The 24,272-nt window shown below is 44.4% G+C and overlaps 1 protein-coding gene across 4 annotated transcripts in view; it reads left to right on the forward strand.

Moving 5' to 3' along the window:
* The window catches only part of phactr3b (phosphatase and actin regulator 3b), a 48,738-nt gene that overhangs the window by 902 nt on the left and 23,564 nt on the right, over positions 1 to 24,272 (forward strand). The window contains exons 2-9 of one of the 4 annotated variants that reach the window (XM_031875919.1): positions 17,274 to 17,432; positions 17,546 to 17,620; positions 17,786 to 17,926; positions 19,203 to 19,430; positions 19,516 to 19,723; positions 20,205 to 20,386; positions 21,159 to 21,312; positions 23,306 to 24,077. In XM_031875919.1, the coding sequence (XP_031731779.1) occupies positions 17,274 to 17,432; positions 17,546 to 17,620; positions 17,786 to 17,926; positions 19,203 to 19,430; positions 19,516 to 19,723; positions 20,205 to 20,386; positions 21,159 to 21,312; positions 23,306 to 23,351 (1,193 nt within the window). In that variant the 3' untranslated portion in view covers positions 23,352 to 24,077. Of the gene's footprint in view, positions 1 to 2,301; positions 3,576 to 6,497; positions 13,802 to 17,273; positions 17,433 to 17,545; positions 17,621 to 17,785; positions 17,927 to 19,202; positions 19,431 to 19,515; positions 19,724 to 20,204; positions 20,387 to 21,158; positions 21,313 to 23,305; positions 24,078 to 24,272 lie in introns of those variants that run through there. The other 3 variants (XM_031875917.1, XM_031875918.1, XM_031875916.1) reach the window with 3 other exon arrangements.

The following is a 24,272-nucleotide window of genomic DNA, read 5'->3' on the forward strand; positions in this document are numbered from 1 at the left end:
TTTTTTTTTGCAGCAGCAGCAGCAGCAGCATGGAAAGATAGGATGTACAACTTGCCATCACGCATCGGGCCGCAGTATGTTGAGTAGAAGCTGATGAGAGTGCTGGCTGTGTATTTGGTTGTTTCCATGGCGATTCCAAATGGTAGAAGGCAGCACTTGGCTCTGCAACTGTGAGCCGACATGTCTGCTCCACTTGCTGATCTTTTCTTCTTCTTCTCTTTTTGTTTTTTGCTTTCCTCAATACCCCCCTGTGATGTACAGCAGCCAGCCATTGAAAGCGAAATGCCACTTAGACTGTGAATCGTGTCTCTATTAGCGAGCTGGGATTTCACGCCCCCCCTCCCCCCCACTACTGGAAATCGCTGGGGCAGGCGCTCACCGTTGCTCAGCAGCTACCGATCAGCAGGTGTGAGATTTACTGTTTTTGGAAAAGTATTGAACGTTGGATCGATATAGGAAAGCGCCATGAATCACTCATTTCAACTTGCAGGTCCTCGACGGACGCCAGGAGTCATCATCGCTGCACTGGTTACAGTGTGTCAGCAGAAAAAAAAAGAAAAAGTGACGAGACGAACAGAGAAGTTGATAGTGTAGCTGCTGTATCTTCACAGAATGAGGGGCTCGGTTACTGAGTCATGGTCTGACGTGTGCGGAGGGGGGGGGGGTTGCAGTGTGTGAGACAGGAGTCTTGGCTTCATACTGTAGCAACACTATCACTTCCACTTGCGTGTGTGTGTGTGTGTGTGTGTGTGTGTGTGTGTGTTGTGTGATGTTACAGTCTGTTTGACAAGGGGCCGGCTATCTTTAGATACGAGGGCCACAGGATCTTCCAGTTTTCTTGCCGTCGGCGAATGTTGTTTCCTCGGATTTAGCATCCAGCGCCTGTCACGTTGTCGCCGTTGTTATGGTTACATAACACCGTTGGTGTTTGTTCAACTCTGAGACAACCCTCAGGATTGCCATGTGATGTATCGTTCATTGCCATTTTCAAACTTAAAATCAAACCCCCCCCCCCCCTCCTAAAAAAAACAGATATCCTCCAAAGGTGACGTTTCCTGGGCTCAAGCATCACAGCAGTGAAAACCCCCCTCCCCTCTCCTCCACTAGGCACTAACCCCAAGAAATAAAGGGGAGGGTGGCGTTATCATGGCACCCGTCTGGGCAGTGTCACAGTTAATCAGCTGCATGGTAGACCGGCCTTCAGATGCAGATGACTCCTTCCTCAGTCGTGATGCTCGGGTAGCGCACGTAGGGAAGAAAAGCAAGCATTTTTGTTTACGGCACATGGCTTTTCTATGCTTTCACATCAGATTGTCATGCTGCCGTTCTCTGCTGTACCAACCTGACACAGCAGACTTATAACACAACAATGTGCTGTGGATTAAGAATCTCTTCATGTGGACTTCTGGAGTTTCATTCGAAGCGAGCGATAAGCAGCCTCCTTGTTTCAGCACATCCAGGTCACATCACTAGCTCTGTAAGAGATGATGCAGAACTGCAAGTGCAGCCAAAACGCTTGAGCCCCAAGGCTGAGAACTCAGGCTGCATTCAAATGTTGGCACATAGGCTGGCAGTTGGCAAAACCGGATATGCGTTTCTCTCATCAGGAGAGAGACGGCGGCGACTCTTATTAACGCGCCTTCAAACAGAACTTGGCGTAGCGACTCCAATTCGGTCCAACTTCTACAGTCGGCTGGCAGTGAAGACGAGTGTGATATTGGAAAATGAAGCCAAAACTGGTGTAGCCACATGAGTTTAATGCATCAATTCATCAGGCACTATGAAATAATAACGGTACAATATATTCACAATTAATTGGTTTGGCTCGCATTTGTAATCAATATCTAATATGCAATGTGTCATTTTCAGAAAAGTGTCATCTTGCACCTGCTTTGAACTGAACTTAAAAGCTGCAATAATCAATATCTTTGTTTGACTTATAATGTGGAGGCTCTGCAGTCCCCCGGAGTGTTTTCTTTTCATGGTTGATTTGGTTTTGTGGCCCACAACTTGACTGTTTTTTTTTATTTCAATCTCACTGCTCTCATTGCACCAAACAGAAGGCAGGCAGAGTTAGCAACCAGCAGGTGAACTGTTTGTATACAAGTTATGCTGAATTCACATGGAATCAGGTAGACGGTAGATTGCAAACAGGACTGTAAAATATTGTATATATATAATAAGGGTAGTCTGAATATATATACTGTGTATATATATATATATATATATATATATATATATATATATATATATATATATACACTATATAATTGTGATAACAAATAATTATAACTATGGCAAGTAAAAAAACACAAAACTAAATCTAGATATACAATTGTTAACATAAGGTAATAGACTCAAAATAATTGTATTTGATATATTTTATTTCATTCTTAATACAACATCACCATAGCAACATTTTGTGCCTGCCATTCCGTTGGACTGATTGTTTCCCCGTGTCGCCCAGAAGGTGTTGTCCGTCTGCCTGATTCCACGTGAATGCAACATTAGCAATAGAACCAGACTTAAAGGCTAATTAAGGTTATGATAACAAGATCTGGGAATGATCTTATAGAAGTCCAACCAAGCAAGATTAGTAGTAAGACGATTAGACCCCCATAAAGTCACGCTCATTTGGAATAGAAAACAAAGTGGAATGGTGAAATCATTCCCCAAACTTCCTGTTTTAACTTTCACCTATAGGCTACAACAGTGGTCGTGTGCGCGCGCAGTTTTCTGGTGCAATGCGAGACGATGGGCAGCATTTCAGGCATACTCTGTTTTACATCCAAATAAAGTAATAGATTACAACCTGTATAGTCATCTGACTGCTGGTGTTATTTGAGCTGTCAGACTCTGTTGTAGCGACATCACCTCGTTCCAGATCTCAACAATTAACTTGGTGAGTATACGCTGTTGTCGTGATTAACAGAAATTATGGCCAAAACAACAAAAGCAAGACTCAGCAGTTCTAATTAACCTCAATTTTCCTTTAAATGAAATGTGATATTCAAAATGAAAAGCACAGATAATAGATCTGTTCTTATTGTGCTGATTACAGATACATTATTTTGGCTTCTACAGTGAAATCATGGCGCTGACTGACATCCCGGTGGTGTCGGAGAGTTGCTTGAACAGAGCAGCAAACTGTGGGTATCTTTCCTGATGCACATTGCCCCCCCCCATCATCTCCCTATTTTAGCTGGGGCAGTGCTACTAATCTGACATGCTGCTCTAACATAAAAGGCTTTCTCCCTGGTCCTCAAACCAATGCCCCCTCACCCCCACTGCACCCACACCTATCAGCTACCGATAGGCCTCCGTTTAGTCCTCTCATTTAGGCAGAGGAGGTGGAGAGGGGCCTGATGGGGAGATTAGGATTCCTTTCATTTGAATCGGGGTGCCTCATGTTTTATTAATCAGGAAGCCTATATACATGAGTCACGTTTGTCTCATTCCGAATTCAGAGCTGTGATCGAACAGAGAGAATGGCAAACCTGGCACCTGGCGGCTGACTCCTCCTACCAGCTCAGCATGGAGCATGTGCAAAAAATCCTTCTTCTCTTCCCAGCCACGTGAGTCATTTCACAGCAACTGCAGTTAGAGATGAGATGGGATGAGAGGTGTGCATGGCTGGTAATAGAAAAAAATAATAGAAAAATGTCACTTCCGTGCACATGGTGGGCTTTATATGGAATAGTCAGCCTGTAAAGAATTTGGCTATCTTGCGTGTGACAAAGTTTGATGTGTGAGTGTATATGTGTGTGTGTGTGTGTGTGTGTGTGTGTGTGTGTGTGTGTGTGTGTGAGAGAGACATAGAGCAAGACCTGCAGCCTTGTAACTAAGTTTGAAAAACAAAACTGTTGTTTTTCGCACAAAATTTTTCAATTTGAGTAAATAGAGGGAGATTAGAGAGGAAGTATCAAGCCTGACCTTTAATTATTGAAGAGTACTATAATACTCTGTCGTTTTTTATATAACGAAGCAACCAATCTACTTCCTGTTAACAGCGTCACCCGCATGCCCAGTGTAAGTGAATGGTCATGTGATGTTCGTTTTCAGGTGTGCTAGTATCGACGGAAATCACTTTGAAAACGATGCTGAAACGCCCGCGTGGACAGAGATAGTTTTCATTTTAAAACCCTGGTTTTAAACGGTGTAAATCTAGCCTAAGAGTCTACAGCCACGCTCAAGGCCCTGCGAGGCTGTTATTCGGTACAGTGCTTTGAGAGAAGTACTCAATTTAGCATGGTCAAAATGACAACGCTAACATGGTATTAGATTATACCATGGTCACCATCTTGCTTAAGCTTGCTAGCATGCTAACATTTGCTAAATAGCACAAAAAAGTACCTCTGAGGCTTATGGGCTGCCATTAGCTTTGCAGGTACTCAAACCACAAATTAAGATTTTGCCCCGATGGTCAGCTGAAAAGTCAAGATGAGCACTGAAGTCATTTCAATGCCTCCTAAGACAGGTAGCAGGACAGGGATGTCTGTACCAAATTCCATGGGAATCCATCCAATAGTTGTCAAGACATTTCACAAAAATGTGAACCTTGTGGTGGCTCTGGAGTAAAAGTCAGGGGATCACCTATAAGTCAGTAGGATTCATCTTTGGGGGAACATGAGTATCCGCATAAAATGTCATTGCAACCCATCCAATAGTTGACATATTTCAGTCTGGAACAAAGTGTTCAAACGACCGACTTAATTACCTAACAGCAAAAGTATTTATTTTGCACCCAGCATACTAAAAGGAAAGAAGGGGAAGTGGCGCACCACATGCCCAGACATGAGGTCTGCAGGACCCTCTAAAAAATAGCAACCACAGGTGATACTGGAGAATTGCTGACAGTCATCTTCATCGTGGGCCGAGCAGGAGAGGTCTAAAAATGCTGCTAATTGGGATCAAGAGCAGTTGAAAGTGAAACAGTATGGTGAAACTGCCACAAGGGGGCTCTACATGGCAGATAGATATACATGTATATGTTGCATAAATGAGGTAAGCTGTCACAAGTCCAGCACCGCAGTCACCAGACCTCTCACGCAGAATAGGGACAAACGGTCCGTCCAAGGTCGTGCTACATATAGAGCGAGAATGGACAGACACTGACTCGGGATTACTCAGCATTTTGTTGCAAGGTTTAAAATGAGTTGGAATTAGACTTAAGCTTTAAATGAATAGTAACTTTATCAACCCCTCAGGGGTGTGAGACACCGTCAAACACTGCGCTGGAAGCATTGGAATAAGCTTTGAAAATTCAGAGGGGGGTTGAAACGGAAAAACTCCACATAGAAAACCAAACTTTGCTCAACTTCATGCTCCGTCTGTGGGTATTTTTAGAGCTGATGCAACTCCTCAACAGTTTTTTTTTTTAAATCTCATGTCATTTCATTTAAAAAGTGGAACATCTGCAAGCAGTGATGAAGGATTTAGCACAGCCAGCACGGTGATGATTATTGCGGAGCATTGGAGAAGTTGTGTGTGACTTTGCTGAGACTGTATAATAGGGTGTTCCATCAGTGAGTTTTATCCTCGAGTCTTTGGTGCAGCATTGATTCTTTTTTTTATTATTAGCTGGCCCAGACTCAGTGGTACAGTGGCTAATTCAAAAGCACCTTGGTTTTTTTTTTATTTTATTTTTTTCATTTTTGTGCCAACTCATCTCTCATGCCATTATGCACTATGCCGAGATGTCCCCGGGTACCACTGACTACAGAGCCCTGGGGTGCAGCACAGAGGCAGTACAAAACATGACATCACCCTCCACCAATGTGATGAAAGGACATAAACACCACTATGTGGGGGACTTTCATGCTGTAGATGCGGAGCAGTAGCAAGAATTCTAGAAATACTGAGGTCACCGAACGGTGATGTCGCCAGTTAAGCGTCCTGCTTCTCTGTCGCATTAAAACTCAGTAAGCTCACTATCCGTGTGTCTTCTTCTCTGCATCAATCACCATCAGCTGATCTGCTCCAAAGCCATAAACTGTATGTAAGAAATGGACGTAGTAGTCGTGACGTCACCCACTGGTCGGCATTTTAGCCGTCGCCCTCTTGTTTTTTTGCAATCCGTGAACAGAAGTGACCATATTTGGAATGAGGAGGAGTGACGTAGAGACGGCGTATACGGTTCTGATAGCGGCAGAGAGCTGTCAATCACACGGTAGCCCCGCCCTAAAGCATACCCTGCTTTGTGGTCTATTTTACTTTAAGTGGGACAATCATGAACATCATGCTGTAAATGCTGTAAATGAACATCATGCTGTATTGAGGAATACTTGAAACTAGCAATTGAGATCATAAACTCATGTTTACAATGTTTACTGAGGTAATAAATCAAGTGAGAAGTAGAGTAATTTTCTCATAGACTTCTATACAACCAGACAGGAGTCGCCCCCTGTTGGTCAGAAAGAATGCAAGTTTAAGGCACTTCCACATTGGATTTACTTATCAGAACCAGAGGTTGCCGCCTGGTCTGAGCACACACAGACTGCAACTCTGTCTGTCTGTCTGTCTCTCTTGCTCTCTGGTGTTCTCTGGTGCTCTTATATCAACGACGTAATTTGTGGATTGCACTTAAACCTGGCTACGGCCGTTTTCACTCAGGAGTAGGCAAAAAATGGGCACAGGGGTGGATCATCGGTGGAGCTGAGGTGGGCCCAGGCGATGCAGCAGAGCAGACAGCTAGCAGCTAACGACCTGACATGGCACCAACCTGTCACTCAAAGTGAGTTATATAAAAATGCACCCCCCCCTCATAGAGTTGTCACAAGCTGGAATATTAGCTATAGAGACTAGTTTTTTGTTACAGGCATTAAACATGTTTATTTCTGCTGTAAAGTTGGGCAATTTAACTTGGGGGTCTATGGGGATTGACTTGCTTTTGGAGCAAGCCTAGAGTGGCCATTCGAAGAACTGCAGTTTATTGGCCGCGTTTGCTTCATTTCTCAGCACTGGCTAGTACCAAAACGTCCAAAAAATGAGTTGCTATCATACTTCTTTTTTTCTTTTTTTTTTAGCTTTGGAAGAATTTTGCCATCTGCATGAATCAAGAGTAAGTCGTCTGAAATCACGGGATGTAATTAGCATCGTAGGAATAAACCGTGGTTATTCTTTCTCAAGGCGGGTTTTTACCCTTTCAAAGAAAAGATTAATATAGATAGTCTTTGTCTTCCATGTATTGACTTGATTGAGCGAACAGCACAAAAAGAAATGGGGAACTGTACAACCCCCCCCCCCGCCCCCGCTACACACAAACTCACCACCTCCCCTCCCCCAACAACCAAACAATCTGGGATCTCTAAACAACAAGACTGCCATGCAGTACAGTAGGACTTAAAAATTGCTGCTCTGGTGTGTTCAAGTTCTCCGCAGTAAATGCCGAATTAAAAAGAGAGTGGCGGTGAAGCCGTGGCCGAACAGATGAATGGCTTGTGGCGTGTGTTTACAGCTCTGCATGTTATCCGCAACCAACTAACTATTCTCACCCAACAGACCTTTTATGTCCACGATTTGTACTTGAGCAACACCGGATTCAAAGGGGGGGTCGCTCTGTGTGCCACATGTTTGTTGTAACTCCTCAGGGTGTAGCCGAGGCAGAGATCTACCCAGCGACTGGGCTTGGCATGTTTTGGGGGGGGGGGGCTGCTTGACTTAAGCTGTCAGCCATTTACACATAATGTATCTTTTATGAATGTTTCATGTGCTGACCTAATTCCTTTCAGAGACGAGTAAAAGCAATGTGCTGCACACGAGAACACACCAGAGCATCCAGCTGATCCTTTAGACATCCTCATCCCACAGCAAGGGGTTGGGAAGGGCCAGGCGAGTGGAAACAGAGCTTTGATATGATCAATTGGATGCCCTGGAAAAGCAAGAATAAAAAGATCTAGATCTAGCTTGGAGTTATTTTCAGGTATTTGTTTTCAATCTCCACTGCATCCCACGGAGACAGGGAATAGAAACAGCTGAGTGAGAGCTTTAGCGCAAAAGGAGATATTTTGCTCTCTGTGGCAGATGTAATTAAAGCAAATGCTTAAGCCCAGAGTAGGAATGGAGAGCCTGATCGCTGATGGACTTAAAATCTCTCAGTCAGCAGTGTAAAAGAAAGGAAGATGAGGAGGGGTTGGGGGCAGCAGCTGCAAAAATCCGCTGGAGCCGGTTGATCAATTTGAAGCCCTAAAAATGTAAAAGGGAATCTACTAATCAGCTGTTCTGATGTGCTCACCCCACGAAATACATGCAATCATAGAGCATTAAACAAGCATTTTACAAATAGATTGCTTATTTGCTAGTTTCCTTCCAACCAGCCTCAATTGTTGTTAAGACTGGAGCTATCACATGTGTGTTCATGAGCCAAGCGTGCTACTTTTGGAACGAATAGCCCATTATACGATGAGTCAATCGACAGAAAATGACTGTGCTCACAAAAGAAAAGATCATATTTGATGTTTGTTCAAATATAATCTAAGTTTACCTGAGAGGCACCTCTAGTCGCCATGTGAATTACAACTCTATGTGGTCACGAACAAAGTTGCAAAAACCTCATAGGGAGGATTTTGGGTTGGACAGAATTAAGATGGTGATTTTAGCGAACTTCATACCGAGCAGAGCACCTTTAACGATGAACTGATTGGGAATGCAGCATTAAACTTAGTTATTCAAAGACAACAGAAAATGAAATATAGACATTCACAACACAAAACACAAAAATGTCAGCACCTCTAAATGGACAGCTCTTCAAAATGTGGCGCCAAAGCCTATTTTCTTCAAACGTAACCTGTTAGTTACCGATTAATGAGTGTCAGAAAGCAAAATTCACCAAAACTGACATTCCTAATTGTCATCCAGAGCATGTTAGCATTCTAGTGTTAGCATTTAGCTCAAAGCCTTGAATAGCCGCCAGCATGGCTGTTGACTCTTGTTTCTAACCTAAACCATGTTCTTTTCCCAAACATAACCAAATCATTCTGTTCGTGAAGCTTACCAAGCCTTAAGCATAGTGGCAGATCAACACGTTTTTGTCCAACGGTCTAAATCATATTGTTACATAAGGATCAGATGCGTAACATTTTTTGGAAAGTGTTGCTGAAACATGGCCTCCTGCTGATAGGAAATGTACTCATGGAAGGCAATGAGAAACAGCTGATTTTGTTGTGTTCTTTGGAGGACTGTTGGAAAACTGATTGCTAAAAATGATGATAATCGATGAATGGTTTAAGTTATGCAAGAGAGACATACTGCAGGTTCGAACCTTTCAACGGTGAGGATCGGCTGCCTTATATGATTGTAAACTGAATATCTTTGGGTATTAGGCGGTTGGTTTTGACAAAACAAGCAATCTGGAGACACAGAATTGTGTCGGGCAATTTTTGAGGATTCTCCAACATTTTATAAACCATAAAGATAAACTGATTTATCAAATCGACAAAGTACCCTTCTGCAACTTTGAGGCTGTGCCAAGTCCGACCCGAGAAACCTGGCCCTCCTCGCAACCCTGAAACATCCCCTCCGAGGAATCCCACAGACTATTCTTGCCCCCCCTACTGCTTCAGTCCCCTATGTATCCGTCACTGTGACACTGCGCTGGCTCGTAGGACGCACAGGCTGTGGCTGTACCCGATGAATGATTCAGCAGTTTTAAAGAGGAACAGCACTGGAGTGGAGCAGCAGCAGCAGGGTTTAATGAACTTTTTAGGAGTTAAATGTCAAACACGTCGTGAAAACACAGTCGCCCTCCCACTTACTGCCTGCGGAGTGGCTCCGAGCCTTACATCCTGGGCTACACTCATTACAGTGTTACGCATCCGGCTGTCGAGGTGCATATTTAAATAATTTGACATTTCAACATTAATAAATATCTTTTTGGCTGCTTTTTACATTCAACTTGTTCCTACATAGTGTGTCTGGTGATGAACGGTTGGCAGGTAGCATGAGCGGCGGTAGCGGATGAACAGCCACAGTTCATCAAGAGTGAAAAATGGCCGTGACGGGGCAGAAACATGTGGAGTGACACCTCACAGTGTTTGTGCGCTCCTTTCACATTCATACGGTATTATATAAGTCGAGGTCTGGAGGTGATTCAAGCGTTATATAATTCTAGTACAATGACCTTTAAGAGACTAACTCCAGAAACACTCGCGAGTATATTTAGTTGGGTTTATTTTGGATTATTGATGTCTGGAGTTGTGTGCCACTGTTATCCAGCTTTCTAAGGTTGAGCTGGTTACAGAAAAAACAATAACATCACACTGATATGGCATATTGATCTACCATCACAGACAGTAAAGCAAACAATTGAATAACTGTTGGAAAAGTCTTGCAGGAAGGCAGAACTATATAGAACACCGATCATTGTGTGTGTGTGTGTGTGTGTGTGTGTGTGTGTGTGTGTGTGTGTGTGAGTGTGTGTGAGTGTGTGTTTACGTGAGGTCGGTGGTGACACCAGGGTTGCGCCCTTTTCACATATTCCCCATCTTTAAATGGTACTTTATGATTACGTGGCTCCTTTCTTTCCAGACTAAATGTTGGATCATTAATCATTTTTCTTTTTTTTGTCGAGTCGGAACATTATGTCACGCTAGCAAAAACTGCCCTCCGATTCAGTTACTTTGTGGCTAATCCGAGCAACACAGAGCCTCTCTCAGCCATCACTGAGAATGTGACTACTTTGCGGTTGAGGGTTTGCAATCAATTGCAAAGTGCTTTGGTGTGAAATTGTCCCACAAATGTACACTCCATAACTGCAGGTTCGAGCCGTTATATCCATTTTCTGTCGTCTCCCTTGTGACCGCACACTTAAATACTCCCCGGTCTCTCTTAACTCAGAACTCACGCGCCCATACGAACACTGAAAGCGTTGTCGGATGCCTGTTGTTCCTCCCGCTCATACCGTTCCTGAACAGATCCTTTTGTAATACAGATCTTCTGTCCTTATTATGTGGAAATATACATTCAAAAGTTCAGCTGATGCTAATAATCTTAATTAATTAATCATTCAGGGCTCAACACTAACTTTCAAAAGTGGTTGCCGGACGGGCGCGATTGGTTGTCATTTTTATTCACCTTTATGTTGAGTAATTAAGATACAATGCAGTTATACGTCCACTTAATAATGAAAATGTCACATGAACAAATAAAAGCTTTCTTACAACTTTACGTCCAGCTCAAAGATCCCGGGATTACAAATTTCCTTTTTGTTTTCCATTATCTGATTCTTTGTCAGTTGAGTCAATATGCACAATAATTTGTGACGTTGACTGGTAGGTCGAAACTTTTTACCCCACAGTCAAGCAACTTTATTTGCTTCGCTGTCGTCTCTAAACAAAACGCACATGCAGCAATGTCTGGTTCTTGTTCTGACTCTAACGGCAACATTAAATATCACTAATGCAACGAATATTAAAGAAATATTTACGTTGGGGTCTAAATTTTTCTGTTTGCTGTCCCTAATTTCCATATGCCACTGATGTCAATCAAAGGCCAAGAATCGGTTGCCAATTTCCGCAAATTGTTGCCAATGTTGCCAATATTATTCCAAGATGGTGACACCTCCTGCTAGCATTGTGGTCACATGCTTTTACTTACGTGCACTGCAAATTTCTTCAGATTTCTTCATCTTCAAGTATGTCAGTATATTTTTTTTTATTAGGTGATCACAATTTGTGTGCACACCCCTTTGGCACGCCCTCCACCATCGGCCACATTAGAAGAAATGTTGTAAATATTGAATGAGATTCAGTTCGTAGCCTACACCGCTGTTTACATTCTTTGCTTACTGCTCGCGGGTCCCTGAGGAGAAATCCAGCCCGTAGACTTTCACCATCTCTGATGTAGCTCAGCCCTTCCTGCTGTGTGTATGAGTGGCCCTCTAGAAGATCGATCTGAAACCACAAAGGCTTTGTTTACACACCATGTGATGATGTCTGAATAATTAATAAGAAGTCTCCTGTGCCAATGGAGTGTATGCAAGTAAATAAAAGACGTATATTTAAAGGAAAAACTTTTTTCGTTGAAAAAATAACTAGACAACATTGAACCTAATAAAAGACTAAAAGCAGTATTCCTGTATTATTGCAAGGTTATTTGTGCTAAATATGACTGCAGTGAGTCTTCTGTTATCACCTGTGGTATTTTTTCGTGTTATAATTTTCTGACCTGAAGTAGCAGCCTGATATTTTTTTATGTTAACTTGCTGAGATGTTTTTTAGCAAAGTTAGCAGAATGTCTTTACGGATGCCAATATCGATCCGTCCGTCAGTTGGTCGGTCCTCTACTTTGGGAATAACATAGAATCACTTAGGAAAGAATTATGACCAGGATATGTACTGAGTGGAACGTTTCAGAGTTAAAAAAAAAAAACACAAAAAAAAAATTGTAAGTGCTCTCTGGTGGACAAACTTTGAAACATACGCTGCTGCAGATATATTTGCAATAAGCTTATATTGACCACAACAACGTATCTGTCTGTAATGCTTATTTACAAACCTACATGTACTCTTGTAAAAGCATCAGTTTCCAGAAGGCAGGGCCTGGTTTGATCTCTGGGAGGTATCGTGAACAAGAGCTTAAAGAGGACATGAAAGCTGCATGGTCTGTGATAATGCAATTATCTATTTCAAATTAAATTGTTCTTCCTTCTACATATCATTCACATGCGCTCATATCGAGCTATGCCAATGTATTGTATGTGTCTGTCAGAGGCTCTAAAGCTTTGTTTAGACTCGTGCTTAGCCTCCGCTGACGGCGCGCAAGCTCCGAGTATGAACGGAGGCGTTTACACTCTATGCAAAAAGTCAGCAAATATTACCGGAAGGACGTTACCGGAAAAAGATCATTATCCGACACGGATAATGATCCGTGCTTACTGCTTACTGCTGTTAAACCGAAATAGGCATAGGAGGTGGTATGTTCCTCCCATTACACGTGAAGAGACGTCTCGATGGCAATGCAGCCGTATTGTGAGGCCGATGCGCGTTTACTTACGCATGTCTGCTCCCCGTGTTGACGAGCAGGTTGAATTACAGGGTTAGATGGAGGTATCTTCTCGAGATTCTCTAGATTATGCAGTTTAGACAGTCTTGATTAATAACTGATGATGTTCATTTTGTTCAGAGCAATTGGTTTCACATTACTAATAAAAATGTAATGTTTGCGGTAGTCATACATTTAATTAAATCTTGCGGCGCAGACGCTGGGCCCCCAGATAGTCTGGGCTTAGCCTCGGACCTTGTTAACTCGTAGATACGGCCCTGTCACTACATGGAGGGCAGTCTACCAACACCTCTCTGTGTGCGATACAATTCAAAGGCTCCAGCAACCACATAGGCTACAAATGCTTCAGAAATGACTCTCCTTTCTTCTTCTTTTTAGCAGTCTTTTAACCGTATCCGCCGTTAACCCTTTGTGTGTAACCTACTGTCGGCATCTGAAACAGTATGTTTTGCAGTGATGAGTGTGTGCCAGTTTATTTGCCCTCCTCCTCCCGTCCTCAGAGGGGCGGGGTCCACATGGCACACCAACAGTAGCCGCAGATGTACTTGGTGGCTCACACTTGGTCACTCCAAGTGGACCGCTCCTGTCGCCGTTAAACTAGTATTTTACACCTTTTAAAAAAATAAAATAATAAGTACTGTCACGTTAAGTCTTTTTTAGTCATTCGTTCATTTCATAGAATAGACCGCCGCTCCGAGAGCGTCCAGATCTCCGCTCGGTCTGAGCCCGTGGGCTGAACACTATGATGTGAACACCGAGAGCTGAAGGAGGACTGGGAAGCTGCGTATCATATGATATGCATGTATGTATGTGTTATTTGACTCAATATTACACTCGTTTATGGTCATTTTGTGGCGAGGCGTCCCACCTATTTACCCCAAACATAATAACGTTGTTGTAATGTGCCTGCTGGGACTTCTAGTTTTTTTTTTTTACGAATGCTACTAAGCGGTGCTATGTCGATGTCCTCCCGTGATATCACTGTAACAGTCAGCAGCGACTTTGTAGTGAAGAATTCTTGAATGATATTAATTTTTTAAAATGCGATATCACTGTGATAACTCGTATTAAAACGTGACTTTTTTCCTGGTGATATAAAGTGTTTTATTCGCTAAACTCCTGATAACAAGTAGTAAGAGATGTGAGTGATGAGGATGCTGGGACATGTGCAGGCTCTCTGCCTGCAGCAGCAGACCTCTGCTTCCGGCTACAGTAAAGTACGCTGTGTGGTCTGTTTTGTCAAGATCAGGCTTTGCCTTATGTGTTCTGTGTGTGTTTTTCTGTAGCTCCTCACTCTTCAACTCAGCCAACTCCCTTCACCTGTCCCTTATCAGTAATCAAGCACTCCATCATCAGCACAACTCTCCTCACCTGTTCTAGTCACTTCTTAAACCCCTGTCAATCACTCACTCACTGCCAGGTCGTTGTTTGTGTTCTACCCGCCCGTTTGTCTCGTCCTGTTCCCGGTTTCCCCGTCTGCCTGCCCTGCCTCGATTCCCACTGGATCTCCCCCCTCGTCTCTTGTCTTGTGCTTGGACTCCCTGTGTTGTGGTAATTATTTCCTTTTCTGTGGAATAAAACGCCTTTTCTCACTCATCTGACTGTCTGCGCTTGAGTCCTCATCATGCCCCGTGACATGTTTTCCTGCTTATAAAGGGGGTTCTTTTCCCTGCGTTTGCAGCAAAGACACACTGACGTTCGCTCAAAACCCAGAAAACCTAAATAAATATTTCAACACAACTTGCAAAATCAAAAAGAAAATCCAGTTGCTCCCAGACTTACATTATGCATCGCTGCATGCCGGGCCGTGATTGGCTGCAGCTCCCCCATCTCTCTCTCTGTGTGTGTGGCAACAGCCTTTCCCCCCTGTCCACCCAGCAACTCCCTATTCCTCATGCCGCGGTGATTCTCCGCCTCCGAGGGGCCTTCTTCTCTCTGCAGCATCCAGCGTGGTAACCGTGGCAACGGCAGCCTGACCCGGGGCGTGCCGCCGCAGCTACCATGAGCTTGACCTGGATTCGTCACACATGACTTTGGGCGACAGACCTGCTCCTTCTTCTTCACTGTTCGGTCAAGCGGGTTTGAGTGTCGGTGGAATGCCAAGCCGTCAATAAGCTGCTGGTCCTGGATCAGCAGTGATTGGCCTTGTGTTGCTGCGGTTGTGCTGTGTCCTCTCATGCAGGAGAGGTCTCTTCCATCGCACTCGTAAACGCAGTGAGGATGATGTGTAGGTGATAATAAGCTGTAGCTTCTGTAGCCGGATGAGACAGCTGGAACCTCCAGTTTGCTGGTTTCCATGAACAGCAAAGTTCAAGTATAAATGCCACAACAACAACAATCAGTTGTTAGCTTCTCCAGTGTGAGGAGGTACTGCTGTTCTTTGTCTTATGTGCAAGTCAATTTAATTTCTTTGGGTTTTAGATTGTTGGTCTGACAAAAGAATCATCACTTTGGGCGTCAGGAAATTCTTATGGCTATTTCATTGGTTAAACAATTAATTAATTAATTTTGAAAATAATGTCTAGTTGCAGCCCTAGCCCCTTCCCCGCTCCTTGGGAACTTTTTGATGTCGATACGTGAATGACTCGTGTGATGGCATGTGTCTGTGCTCGACGTCTGTGTGAACGTACCACCTACGGGAAACATCCCAGCGGCTGCTCCCTGCATCTCTTTGTAGAACCGGAGAATGTTTTTTCTTAATACATGAATACGTGAGATTTTTTTCTACGTTGTTCTTAATGTCGCACCGTGACAACGTGTTGCACTTTTCCTGACGTTTGTTTGCCCACCTCCCACCAAACGAATCCCACGGCCAAATCCCAAGTCCCTCACCTGTGGAACAATCTCGGCCTGAATTGCATCGCTATCATCACTGAGGGTTTCGGTGATAAGTGTATGTAATTTGTTCCTTGAGGGGTATTAATGAGCAGATGTTGTGGATTTAGATGCAAGAAAATGTGAGTGTTTCGTGGAGCTGCACGGCCCACGGCTCAGCTGTACGCTCCCCGAGGTGTCAGCTTGTTGTCGGAGCCAGACTCTGTAGGAGTTCCTATTTCTGTCCTTTCTCCTAGGATCTCGCTCTCTCTCTCTGAGCTCTTCTGTGTGTCTGTAATCGTGATCCCTCCTCTACAGCTTAGACTGCAGATGTGAGAGTGCTTCGAGAAGTCCAGCTAAGAGGAATAGCCGTCGATTGACTCGTCTTCATCTGCGAAGAGCAATCAAAGCCTCTGTGTGCTGTTAGCCGAGTCATCGTTAAGTCCACGTTAATTGATCGGTTTGAGTGGTTTTTCGAGCAACAGTGTCAAACGTTCTCTTGATTCCTGCTTCTCAGATGTGTTTTTTTTGTCTTTGTTTCTTTGTCTTGTATGATAGTTAACAGAATATATTTGAGTTTTAGACAAAATAAGCTATTCGATTATGTCGCCTTTAGCTCTAGGAAACTATGATTTGTCACTTGGTCTTTAATTAATTAGTCGGTTATTTTTTTATTATTAATTGATTACTTCGTTAATTATCCCAGAGTCCAAGGTGGCATAATCTGACAATAACACTGTTGTTTGTTTGTGTTAATGATTCAACAAAACACTTTAAATATTAAGCATTATGTAAAAGTGCTACAACCATGTGCATGGGATTTATTGGCCCTTAAAACACAACACACACTCTGGAATATATTCTTGCCAGTACCCACACAAAAGAAAAAACTACAGGACGAAAAAACACAGCACAAGTAAACAAACGGAGCATTGAGACGCAGCAGGACGCTCCGTGTTGTTCTGTCACCACTGCATGATGTCAGTAGCTTCCTGTGTACTCCGCCAAGATAAGGACGGAGCCCAGAGTTGTGTAAGAACCAGCGGGGGCCTGCATGCTGTCTGCACTGACCTTAGACAACATGTATTCATTCCCTGCGTGTCTTCTTAAAAGCGTCCTATTGTCCGTGTGTGTTCGGGGGCCAGGAAGGTCTGGCTGCCCTGAAACCATGTGAGTCACTCACAAACAATGCAATTCTCTGTCGTCATCCCCCCCCATGGCGCTCGCTGCTTCTCAGAAACTAGGCCAGAATCAATAAGGCATTTACAGCCAGTGATCCGCATCTGCTGCTCTCACATGACGATGGGCTCGTCAGCAGTGTTCAGCCCGTCGTGTTGGAAGGTGGTTTAAAGGAATTCCGTCAGTCCTCACCGCGAAGCGTTGACGTCCCCGCCGCCTGCATTTCAGGGCGGATTTTGTTACCTGACCCTTATTTTTAGACCGTGTGCTTTGTGTCGTAGACGTGATGGACCAGCAGAGGGCGCTACACTCGGGTTGCCTGGTCTCGGGGGTCCGAACGCCTCCCGTCCGCCGCAACAGCAAGCTGGCCAGCCTGGGACGCATCTTCAAGCCCTGGAAATGGAGGAAAAAGAAAAACGAGAAGCTGAAGCCCCCTGCCGGTGAGTGAGACGTACCGTGATGCTCCTTCTCGTGTCACATGTGTGTTTTTGTTTTTTTTCCGGATGTCCGTGCAATCGGTGCATCAGTCTCATTAAATGTTTGCTTTGTTTAGCCGTGGAGAAGAAGGCAGCTGCACGACAGAAGAGAGATGACCTCGTCAGGAGGAACCCCGGGGAGACGGAGACAGGTGCAGAATGAGACACACACACACACACACACACACACACACACACACACACACACACACACACACACACACACACGCATGTGACTCCGGGCTGATCACACTTAATTTGTTCGGCCCAACTGTGCGGACTCATTCCTGTCCTCTTCCACTGTGCACTTTACGCAGAGTCGGATCTCGCTTGCGGGGGCAACGGTGAGGATCCGGACACCCCGACTCAGTCTGACGCCGAAGACAGAGACAAGGAGCCAGTGGCGCCTCTGGCCAGCACCAGCGAAGACCTGGGCAGCGATTTAGAGGCCTCGACAGGTAGAGTACAGTGCGAGTAAAGGAATCAACCAATCACGTTAAGTGGAACGAGTTGTTACATTCATAATATTAAAAAAGCAACACATAGGTTCCATATTCCAAAACCAGGACTGAAAACTTTGTTACTCCTTTCAACTTTGACAAAGGCAATCCAGAGCAGAAACACTCTTTCCATTCTTACCTTTCACAATAAAAGCCCTAGACATGAAATTCTCATTAGACTATTTTGAATGTTCTTGTCATTTATTTGTCACACCCCCGGTGATTAAAGGCCTTAAAGGTTAAAGCTGCATTGGACGATTACACATTCCTGCAGTACAAAGAAGCAGAAGAAGAGAACTGTTGAACTTAAAGCTAATCGATATGTATCTACACTATAACAACGGATAAGTGACTCTGTAATAAGAAAGGTTGAATCTCAACAGAATTGTCACGTGACTCTGCCGTTCCCCTCGGCCCTTTGACATCTTTAAGCTCATTGTTTTGGTTTTTACGTTGCACAGCGTTATTGTTTTGTTTTATTCTCACAGCTCACACATCTCACCAACCCTGTTCCCATGTCAGTTTCTAATGAAACCCACTGTACACTAACTGCCCAGCACTGTGAAATGACCTGTTCAGTTTGTATCCTCGTCAGAAATTGAAATTAAAAGAAATCTAAGGTATCCATATCAAGATGTGTTTGTTTATGTTATGTGCTTGTGTAAAAATATTTGAACTATTGTGTAGTGTACCACCAAAGCTCAATGAGAGGGGAAAAAAGGTCAATTCATACAAAGTCCTTTTATCTTTTTGTTTCAATTTCCTCTCAGTGATCACATCTAGTTTTGTAATTTGTACAACTTTATTTATTACATTTTTTGTATGTAGATTATCTTTTGTATGTACCCACAGAAACACAATCAATGGAACTGTTTTAAAAACAACAAAAAGGAAAATGAATAAAATAAGTAAAATTGAATCTCAAGTAAAGCAACAAAATTGGTTGATACAAAAAAAGACAGATATTGGTGGTGCACAGCATTAAACATTACAAGTTTTGACTGTTGTAAATTAAGAGAGGATACTCTTCTATATGTTGGCTCCTGCTAGTGATTTAAGCTGATAAAAATATTGATTATTGGATCAAAAGGATGAAACCTAAACTAGTGCAGCCATGTTGGTGGCAGCTTCAGTCTGAAACACTGTGTCCTGTCCACTGTCCACTAGGTGGAGACAGAGACCTCCTGAACAAGCCAAACCTTTGCATCACACCATTGCTGATGTCTCGTTTCAGTGCAAGATGTGACCGAGGATTCAAAGACGGTGGGAGATCCCAGCCAGAGTGAAGACGGAGAAGACGAGAGCACCTCGCTGAGCGACCGCAGCGATGAGCGCCCGGCGGGGAAGGCGGAGGCCGTCGAAGGGAAGCGGGAGGCGACGGCGGCCCCGCCCGTACGAGCCGCCACCTCTCCTCCACCCAAAGCGCACGTCAAACTGCTCACCAGACTGGGCAGCCTGGATTGTGAGTGAACCACGAGGACCCCCGATGCAAAAGGCCCGCTGGTTTTGCAGCAGTCTTCTCACGTTGATGGCGTTTTCCTTCCCAGGTGCTCCTTCAGTTCCAGTGAAGAAGTCCCCAGCCACCTTACCCAGGAACTTCACTCTTCCCAAAGACTCCCACGGCTCCCTGTTGAGAGGCAGGTTCCTCACGCCCACCGGGTCCCCCCACCTCGGGACGCTGCACTCACAGCTGCCCCCTAGCTGCATCATCGAGGAACTGCACCGCGCCCTGGCCACCAAACACAGACAGGACAGGTCAGACTTCCTCACACATGAACTTGAAATATTAAGTTAAATTTGTTCGTATAGTTTCTATTCCTGTTGGTGTTGAAAAACAAATCATTAATAAATGATATGGTATAATCCCTGTGAGAATATTCAAAGGCCCTGTTCGCAGAAAACAATAATCCGCAGTGCAGTGACAGTAGTGCAAGTGTCAAAGACACTCCCTGGCAACGGTAGTATAACGTTATGAAAATAAGGAACATTTGAAACACGGCTGTATTACACCGATCAAACACTTTCCCAAGAGGTCACAATAGGCTATAAAACTGAAAAAAAACATGTATTATTCTATGAAATTGGAAACACTAAATACGTGGAATAATTGTTCTGGTTCAGTATGATTACATGAACCGTTACAGCCCTGTAATCGACATCTTCTAGCCAATCACAACTGACAATTCTCATGTTAAAGTTGTAATTGACAGGCTTGTCTTGTGATGTGTGAGCTCAGTTTCCAGACGAAGGAGGCGCGCTCCTCTCTGAAACGCCGGCTGGACGGCCGGCTGTCCAGCACGGAGAGGGAGCCCGCCGGGGAGTCGGAGAGCAGGAAGGAGTCGGACGAGAACAAAGAGAACTGGCGTCTGGACGAATACTTGAACGACCAGGACAGCTGGAACGACTCCGTCATCTCCGGTGGGTCTGCTGACAGGAGACAGTCATTTGCCATCAATCTGCCGCTTTCAATGCGCCAAAGCCAACAAAATCTGGGCGAACTTGTCGTTGGATAATGAGGCGGCATAACCTCCGCCGATGTTTGTTTACAGTGAGGGCATGACAGGGAGATTTAACGGCGATGACGAACGGCGGGCTTACCGGTGTTAGGTTTCGGGCGAGCCGTCAACATCTGCTCCGGTGGCCTAATTCTCGGCCATTCATCCGGGTCGGTGGTGCACAGCCGCCTGCGGTTTAACAAGGCTGTGACCCTGGAGGCAAAAGAAAATATGTGACAGACGAGGCACGCCACCAGCATGAGCGTGACGCGATGCAAATGTGTGGTGGAGGAGATGGCAGCAGGAAAATATACATCACCAAATGAATAAACGTCTTTTGAATTGACAGGATTTAAGCTCAGATAAAGAATGTATACTCTGTATTTATCAGTTATGGTACAAGGCTACCATGATCGTAGTTGTACAAAAACAGGAAAATATCCAAGGGGGTGAACATTTTTCTGGTACGTATATAACATTGAAGGCATTATATAAGTAAGCTACAAACATAACACTCTGTGCATACCCTTCTTGAAACAAGTATGCATCCAGGTATTTCATTAATAAGGTGTTAGGTCTTATGAGAATAAGCCCAAAAGCCCACCGTGTGGCGATTGGCATCAGTTCAGTGGGGTTTAGCTGGAGAGCCACTGCGGCGCCACTGACCTTAATCTCGTGCTCCTCCCCCGCGACAGGGACCCTCCCGAGCAGGATGAAGAAGGAGCTGCTGGCCGTGAAGCTTCGGAACCGGCCCAGTAAGCAGGAGCTGGAGGACCGCAACATCTTCCCTGTGCGCAGCGACCAGGAGCGGCAGGAAATCCGGCAGCAGATAGAGACCAAGCTGGCCAAGTGAGTCGCTCTGTGCGGACCCCAGATCAGCCATCAGCCCCCCCCCAACCCACCCCCCCCCCCCCCCCCCCCCCCCAATATTAACTTGAAATATGTTTTTAATGTGCAGAAATGCTGTGGAGGGAGCTGAACTAAGTTTACTGACCGTTTTAAAGACAGATATGAGGTTTAACTATTTTTCTTTTTGACAGCCTAGTATTTGTGGTTAAAGCACAGGTTTCTAGAGCACTATTTTGGGTTTTGGTCTCTATACTCGGCACATAATGGTCCCAAAAAAATGTCTCACTGTCTGGGATGAAATAGATGTTTGAACAGTTCGAACCGATGTGTTTTTATAGGACAAATACTGGACCGTCGTTTTTGGCCAGTTTTGACAGCCGCGGGGTCCTTGCAGAATTGTTAACGGAAGTGGAATAGAATTCTGGGTCTCTGTCATAGACTTTAAATAGTCCCCCTGACATCACCCATTGGCTTGTGGACTGCTGTTTTGATGCCTCAAGCCTCTGCATTTTGTTTTTTGGCTGTCACCATCTTGGTTTTCATATACCAGAGGTGACATGGGAGGGTGGGCCTAAGTACAACAAAATGTTACAATTCCCTTTCATGAACTGAAAACATACTGTGAATGGGTTAAAGTTCTAAAACGAAAACACAGACTGCTCCAAGAGAATAAAGCAAAGCATACTATGCTTTATGGTCTGTTTGACTCTAAATCAGTGGTTCTTAAGCTGGGTTCGGTGAGTCACTCTCCGGGGTTCGGCAGGGGTCAAGACACATACAGTATAGCCCGGTTCGCACTAGCAATGTCGGGCCGTTTTTGTCGGCCGTCAAAAAATTGGCAACACACAATTTTTCTTCGCCGTGTTACGCCGGGGTTACACCGGACGCTGAAGCGCCGTGCAGCGCCATTCTCAAGCGCCTGGCTGTTCACATCGAACGCGCATTTCTCCGCGCCGGTCAGCCCGCGATTCTGCTTTCTCCGCTTGTTGTTGTATGTAACCTGTTCAATGTAGGGGTTCGGGGGTAAATGATGATGGTCTTCATAGCCCCCCCAACCCTCTCTTTCTCTCTCTGTCTGTCTGTTTGTAGTGGATGGGCAGATGGGAAATATCGGGGATATTGAAACTGCAGGACAACAGAAGGGGAATACAAAGTATGGGATGCATATTTGATCATTTATATAATATAAGATATGTCATTTATATCGTTAAAATAATTTTTCAGTGTGTTTTCTGGCGCGATACGCTCGCGGCGAGCGGAAAAAATAGACTCGACGCCGAAACCATCGGTGCAGGGCGCGAGGCGGCGCATCGCAGCCGATGTGAACAGCACATTTGTGTAACGGGGGCGGAAAGGAGGCGCCTGGCTTTCCTTGGCGCGGCGATTCAGCGTCCGGTGTAAACCCGGGGTGAGATAAATTCAGTCCACTCGTATTATTTGTGACGTCACGCTCCGCTTGGCCATCATTGGCTGCAGCTGATCACGCCACATTGCCTGATCAGGAACTTGGTGCGCTCAGTAGTCGACTTGTGGCTGTTGTGATTGTACGTCATTTGTGATTTTCTTTTTAACTTTCAATCCCTTCATACTAACTATGTCGAGCAAAAAAAGAAAGTGGTTGGACGAATGTGTACAATATGGATTCACGTGTATAAAGGAACGTGATGGGAGTCAGTGTCCTCAATGCATGATTTGCAATGCCAAGTTGAGCAATTCTAGTCCAGCACCGGCAAAACTAAAGGAACACTTCCTAAAGCTGCATGGAGATGGGAAATACAAGAACACAACGCTCGCTGAATTCAAGGTGAAGAGAGCCAGATTCGATGAAAAGGCTACTCTGCCTGTTCACGGCTTTGTACCCATCGACAAACCGATCCTCACAGCATCACAGTACCAACATTGTCATGCAGATTGCTTCGAAAATTCTGAGTTCATTCTCATTTTGGCGTACATGGCCGATATTTTCGATGCTCTCAATCATCTCAATCGACAGATGCAGGGCGGTGGAGTCAACATCATCGAAGCGGAAGAAAACCTGAAGGCGTTTCAAAAAAAGCTACCTATATGGAAACGACGAACAGAGAATGATAACTTCGCAAACTTTCCCCTGCTGGACGACTGTGTAAGTAAGATCGAAGACGTGTCTGGAATTGGAGACATTTCTGTACCTGGGGAGCTGAAGCAAGCAATTGCCATGCACTTAGATGAGCTCGCAAAGTCTCTCGACGGATACTTCCCCACCAGAGAGTCATATCCAGCATGGGTGAGACAGCTGTTCACGTTTAGTGTTGCGACAGCAGACGTCAACGATGAATACCTCGAAGAAATCATTGAACTTCAGCAGAGCCAGCTTCAACAGCAACTCTTCAGAACAACAACAGCTCTCAACGTTTTGGTGTCACCAAATCGTACCATACCCTCTTATTACTAAGAAAGCCCTTGAGATACTCGCACCTTTTGTTACAACGTATCTTTGCGAGCAATCTTTTTTGAGGATGGTAGACATAAAAACTAAGAAAAGGAACAGACTTTGTTGCGAAAATGATATGAGAGTGGCACTTGCCAAGGTGAAGCCGCGCATTTCTGAACTTGTATCTGAAAGGCAACAGCAAAAGTCACATTGATTTGCAGTAAATATTCATTGAGCTATGTTTTTGTGTGAAATTCATGTTTTGTTGGCTTTGTTCTTTGAACACAGTGATTTTGTGTGCAACTGATGCATGGTTAATTTTGTGCACTAATAAAATATATACCTATGTTTTGAAGAAATCATATTTTATTTTTCCAATTACGAAGGGTTCGGTGAATGCTCTGATGAAGCTTGCAGGGTTCGGTACCTCCAATAAGGTTAAGAACCACTCTAAGTGGACCATAATTCACTAAATGAACATCATGCTGTATTGAAGAAGACTTGAAACTAGAGATTGAGACCATAAACTCATGTTTACAATGTTTACTGA

The sequence above is a fragment of the Anarrhichthys ocellatus genome, unplaced genomic scaffold (genome assembly GCF_004355925.1).
Source record: "Anarrhichthys ocellatus isolate YVR2014 unplaced genomic scaffold, GSC_Weel_1.0 scaffold100, whole genome shotgun sequence".
Lineage (NCBI taxonomy): Eukaryota > Metazoa > Chordata > Actinopteri > Perciformes > Anarhichadidae > Anarrhichthys > Anarrhichthys ocellatus.